We start from the raw sequence: 6,055 nt of genomic DNA, 5'->3' as shown, positions 1-6,055 counted from the left end.
TTAAGGGATGTCTTGGTAGGGATACTGCTCAGGCCCGAATTCCGGGGCCCACCCTCTGTACGGTTGATTCACTTCTTCCTGTGACCTGTGCCAATGTTCGTGGTGAACTTCAGGTTTTACTATTCCGTACGAGACCCTGGTGGGATAGGAGGGTGGTGGTGGTGTTAGTAGAGCCTTGAGAGCGACCGCCCCGGAAAGAAGAAGGGACAGTAGACCTGCACCGAGTCCCTTGATGCCTATCAGACCGATCAGAGTGATGGCAATAGGAAGGACGATCATGGCTTTGAGTTTGAGAGCCAGTAGTAACGGCAACACGATCTTCTTCAGCTTGGTTCGGGCTGGAACGAAAGCGAAACGATGCAAAATCTAAAATCTACGTAATCCTCGTACATTATTTTTATCGTAGATACTCCGTAGATCTTATATAGATCTTATATATTCTTATAATAAGAAGAAATTGAACAAAAAAGAACAAAAGTGTTCATTGATGCGTATCGACGAATTTGATGGATCCAATGAATCGTCAAGTGAAATTCATCAAGCTGATCAGACTGCGAATCTGGAAGGGGTATCTAGAAGCCTCTAATGGCCATTTATCGGCTATCTACTTTCTTCGACATGTGGCACTCTCGTTCAAGGTCCTCGTTCGTCGTGTTCTTCAGGCAGCTGTCCCAGAAACCCGGAATCCCATCGATGGCCCACTTTATCTCGATCCCTGCCACAGTAACGTTTTCGCGGATGCAGAGGAAGTGGGACGCGTCTTCGTGGCTTTCTATGTTCGACGCACTGCTACTTTCCTCCCTCCATTCTTCATCGCGTTCCAAGCGTTTATTCCTTGCGTGGGGAACGCAGGATGCATCCCGACGACTCAGTTCGGGGAGAAGAAAAAATTTGTGAAAACTTCGAGGCGCGTAAAAGAGGCCGAGAAAAAGAGCAGCAGGCAGAGGCGTTGGTTTGTCGACAAAGCCAATCGGAAACATCGTCATCTGAAGTCCCACTTTACGACCAATCGTTCCTCGTCTTCGTGGCTTACTTCCATCGTATTGGAGAGAGTTTAGAAAGGCGAGGTACTATAAGTTCGTGGCCGTGGTCCAGTCGATTCACAGCAGCGATTCGACGCGACGAAGATCCACTTGTCTTGACGTTGAAGTATAAAAGTGTCTCCTGGAATTTAGTTCCTCCTCGAGATCACTCTGGGAAATCATGAATATTTCCCCTTTCTTTCAGTGTTTTACGCTTTGGTAGTCGAGAGAGTGAGTCTCGAATGCTGAAGATGTTAATGTAGGCTAAAGGAGAGATCGAAGGAATACTTGTAATAGAAAGTTCCTTCGATCTTTCTCCGTGATAGATTCTTACTTCTGTTGTCTGTTTTTGATTGGTTCTTTTTCGAGCAAAAGCTTCGTACCTCTTACACGATTTAAGTGAATTTTCGTTTTCTTCTTGGGACATAGTCTCCCTTTCTCTATAGATTTTTCAATGATTAAAAGAGATTGAAAAAAAGCTGTAGAATTTAGCGCATCGTAAACAATCGATCGAAATGATCTAAATCTTTATGATCGAAATCTTTAAAATTACAATCAAGATTGATGTTCATCGCGACTGCAAAAGTTGATTACCAATATTCAAAGAGTTATATAATTAGAATTTCGCCTAGAAAGTAATCAAATACTTCTAATAACCTTTATACCAGTACTGAAAAAGTTTCATACAATCAAAATTATGCTTAAACCTCACCGTTTTGAAGCAAAATGACGTTTGGAAACGTTAAATTTCTTCAACCGACTTAAAAATCTTCTAACATATTTTCTAGAAAATTAATTTTACCTTCAGAAGCTCCTGTAGTCAGACCTCTAAGGCCAATCTCCATGTCCTTCTGTCCCATAGCTCTGCCAAACATGTCGGCAGAAGATCCATCGCTTGGTAGATGTACATGAATTTTCCTGTTCCTCAAGAACTGTTCGATCTTGCTCACTAGAGGGTCCTGACTAGCTCTTGCAGCCTCTTCATCTTCCACAATGTCTACCTTCTCCAAAGTGATCATATCACCGTAAATCTTGATGGTGTCCCTTTTATTCAGTTCGTCCATCGTCTTGGTTAGGCTGATCTCCACGCTTCTGGCGTCTTCAGCCGCGACGATGGCGATCGAAAACAACGCCAATGTCGCGATCAATGATTTCATCATGATGATCGATTGAACTGGACGGACACGAGGATTTTGACTGTTTGTCTCGAGGGCAATTTTTCTTTTATACTTCGACTTGTGATCGATGGTGGGGTCGGTTTGAACCATTTGGCAAGCGACGTGCAAGGGCTGTGGTGTCAAGAATTTTAATTTCGGCGTCTCACCGGCTAGCCAGTGCACAACGCGTACATTTTCGTGACGTATCGTCTATCGATAGAAATTAATTTTCCTTTTCAGCGAGATCACTTTCGAGCGATCTATCAACTTCGTCTATGATCTGTGTTTAAATTAGACTTTAATCAACTGAAAGTAAAAATCGATGGAATACTAATTTTATTACTTCTACGAGTGATACAAGTTTGACAGTTATTGTACTGAAGCCGTCGAATACCAATTTTATTAAATTTTAATAACCACTTTTTGCGTTTGAATTAAATTTTAATCGACTGATAAAGGAATCGATGAATTACAGATTTTACTACTTGTTGGAGTGGTAAAAATTCAACAACAGTACTGTTCATTTTTAAAGTGCAAGAAATATAAACGTGAAACACAGGTTTGTAGAAACCTTGAGGATAAATAGCTGTTAACTAGCATGGACTGTCTTTAGAATGATTGAAACCTGGAAAAAGTTGAAGGTTTGTCGAAGGTGCGACTGATTTGTTTTGGAGGAAAGTAGGAAGTTTTCTTTCAAGCATTTCATTTACCAAAGAGAAAAGTTGGAAATTACAAGCGTGATTTATTCGAGAAGTGGGACCAATCCGTGGAACTGTTGTTCCTCGTTCAAACTGTAAAACTCTCTCTAAATTCTGTCCACGAAGCGGTAAGGGACAGAAGACAGTATCGTACTTCAGCGTACAATGGAACGTCTCGTTCCTGGAGTTTGAAGAATAAAAGGGAGGCGCCGAAACGAGCGTTCCTTTGTCGAGCTGACACAATGGCGTGTTTCCACGACCAGAATCCGCTCTTTCAATCGTGGCTTCGACAATGACAGAGCCACTCCCGCGTGTTTCTCGCGGTACATCATATTCACGTGACAGTTGGTAATAAGTTCTTCGGTGAAAATTAGATTTCCGTGTCTGTTCGCGCGTGTGACACGGAACGGCATGCAGAACCGACCGTCGTGTCCCGAATCTGTTTTCGGTCGGAAGTGGGAGAAGGAGAGAGAAAGAAGGAGAGAAAGGAATGGAAGGATAAGCGAAGAAAGGGGAAAGAGAAGGCGCGAAAATAGGGTACAACCGCGGTGGGAGTGCAAACGAAATGGTATGTCCGATCGGAATCGCATATGAGCCAGACCGATTGTCGGCTCGATTCACGATCATGTCGATATTTCGCGCGCAGGGCAAACACTAATCACGTACATACCGTTTTCTATGCACCTTCTCGCCTTGCGTCGCTCGCACATGCATAAATAATCTCTTCAAATTAGAAATCGTCTCTCCTTTCGATCTAACACTCGATCCCAGCTGGTTAACGAGATGAAAACTGATAAACGAACCTCTCAGAAGACAAAATGACCAACACCACCTTTGTAAGTGTCACAGTTTGATTGTTCAGCTACACGATTAATCGTCGATTCTCAAGAAACGATTGACTTACTTTCGCTTGTTGTATTCTATTTAGCTATTCGCATATGACATAAATGATAGCAAATTCCAAGATGAATTTTCAAAAACGATGCTTGTAACGTTATTACTTTTCTCTACTTTCCAATTCTGAAATCGGTTATATCGAACTATTGAAATTTTGCAGCTTTCTCAGTGACTTTCAAGTGATTCAAATACACGACAAGTATGTGATAGACAATCTGCAATAGTACAAATAATTTATTAATACAAAGGATTATTAATAATTTACTCGGTCCATAAGTTATTCGCTTAAATATTAATCTAACAGTCGAGAACGAGTCTGGCGAGTATTACACGCACTAGATTCGAGAGATATGGCCCCCAGGTAGCCTGGAGTCTTTCGTTCCTCATAAACGTAGACTCAGGATCGTCGTTTCAGTTGGTTTCGTTCGTGATCGGCGCTTGCGCAGAGTATGCCATCGAATGGGCGTCTATTTTTCCATTTTCAGCGTCGAAACTTCTCTTGTAGTAGCCCTGAGGTTGAACACCTGCTGCAACATTGGCTGCCCAGCCTTGGTTGGCGTTGTCAAACCATCCAGTCGATGGTTGAGGGTTCTTGCTGAAGAAACTAGTAGCTCCAGAGTTGCTGTTGCCGAATAATCTCTGGAAAGCCAACACTCCAGCTAGCAGAAGGGCTATCTTGCCCACGAAAAGGGCTTTCATGACCAAGAGACCAAGACCTCCGAGGAGAATTGGGATTAGGGCAAACAATTTTATTCCTGCGGCTGCGATCAGAGGAAGTGCTATTTTCTTTATTTTGGCGCGACCTGGAAACAAGTGTTACGGAGTGAAAATTAATTTCGGTAGCGGAGATATCTCTAATTTAAAAGAAGTGAAATGGACATTTCGAAACTTTGCTTTAGTAAATAAATTTTAAGTTGAAACATCAAATTTAGAAAACAATGAATAATCGTAGAAAAGTAGATTTGGAAGTTTTATACTAAATTAGAATTATTTTAATGCGAAAATCTAAAAGAGAAAATTTTAAGCAATTTTATCTGAATAGAAAGATTGAAATGCGTATATTCTCAATGTAGGAGTTGCTAAACGATCTAAAAGTAATGATATCACCTTTCTTTAAAAAATTGCGAATATATTCCCTGTATATTTCATATGTTTTGCTTAAAAATCGAATACCACGGTACTAAAAATGAAACTTCACTTCCCCAAAATTTAATCTGTAAACGGAACATTGAAGAATAAGAAGACACGAAAGACAACATAACAAATGAAGCATATTTGCTCACGTCACTTAGCTACCCGATCCTAAGTGTCGCTAATTAATAGCCTGCGTGTTATCAAGCGCAGTGAGCCCCTTTTTTTCTCTCTCTGGAGGCGATGTATAATTTCAGAAGGAAAGCGAATGGAGGAGGTAGTGCGCGAGGAACGGGTTTATCCGGAACAGGTTACCGCGGCGCGTATAGATATCACGAAGGTGAAAGGCGCGGTGAACAGTTTATTCGTTCATACCGGTGACGCGTCGGGGCGTCATCAAGGTGGGAAAGATTACGTAATAGAAGCATCTCTATCATAGCGCAAGATAGAAAGTTACCTTCATCCAGAGCGCGGGATATCGAGCCCTCCTCGGGCATGCTCAGCTTCAAACTATGGGACTTCATAAACGACAGGGCTGATTCTACCAGCATAGTGGCGAGCTTGATGGCCCTGTCCGACATGTCTCTTGGTAATTCATTCATAATATCGACCTCCGTCTTCAAATCTTTTCCGCTGCGTTCCACTAAGAAGAAGAATGACGTATAAAACTTCAAGGAACTCAACGATGTTTGTTTGAATGTCAAAATTTGCAAATCGTAAAATAGATTAGATACGATTTATGTGACACTATCAAGGAATTAAACTTCCAAGAACCAAGTACCTACAAATTTAAACAACTCTGCGAAGGACTTAAAAAATGTTAGACAGAATTGAACTTAAACTTACTCGGTGTTTCCCTCACGAACTTCACACCATCGATGATCTCGATGTCGCTAGACCTGGCGGCTCTATCCAGCGCGCTGACGGTCTTGACGAACATGCAGCTAAACAGCGCGTTTTCTTGTTCGAAGCAATCGAGATTCCTGTTGAGCTCAATGTTGTTAAGTTCCGGCGTGGGCACAGCCACGGCGGATGTAGCGAAAAGACACAGTATCACTATTTTGTTCATCTTTTGTGTCTGATCCAACGTGTTAACCGATAATTGCAAAGAAAACGTATTGAAGAGGATCGAGCACGTCCCACGGAAAAT

General features: G+C 41.9%; 2 protein-coding genes across 2 annotated transcripts; both read right to left on the bottom strand.

Moving 5' to 3' along the window:
• On the bottom strand, positions 1–2,290 carry Osi15 (DUF1676 domain-containing protein Osi15). Its single transcript, XM_069122268.1, has 2 exons — positions 1,825–2,290; positions 1–338 (listed from the first exon to the last, which is right to left on the bottom strand). Exons 1-2 carry the CDS (start codon positions 2,288–2,290, stop codon positions 1–3), a joined length of 804 nt encoding a protein of 267 aa, XP_068978369.1.
• A 1,568-nt stretch (positions 2,291–3,858) lies between these two features.
• Positions 3,859–6,055, bottom strand: Osi14 (DUF1676 domain-containing protein Osi14). Its single transcript, XM_069121962.1, has 3 exons — positions 5,752–6,055; positions 5,363–5,548; positions 3,859–4,577 (listed from the first exon to the last, which is right to left on the bottom strand). Exons 1-3 carry the CDS (start codon positions 5,972–5,974, stop codon positions 4,186–4,188), a joined length of 801 nt encoding a protein of 266 aa, XP_068978063.1. The 5' UTR covers positions 5,975–6,055; the 3' UTR covers positions 3,859–4,185.

This window comes from Bombus flavifrons, chromosome 10, assembly GCF_040668555.2.
Source record: "Bombus flavifrons isolate JBK064 chromosome 10, iyBomFlav1_principal, whole genome shotgun sequence".
NCBI classification, from domain to species: domain Eukaryota; kingdom Metazoa; phylum Arthropoda; class Insecta; order Hymenoptera; family Apidae; genus Bombus; species Bombus flavifrons.
The sequence above is the reverse complement of the archived record's forward strand: the minus strand, read 5'-3'. Positions and strand labels throughout refer to the sequence as shown.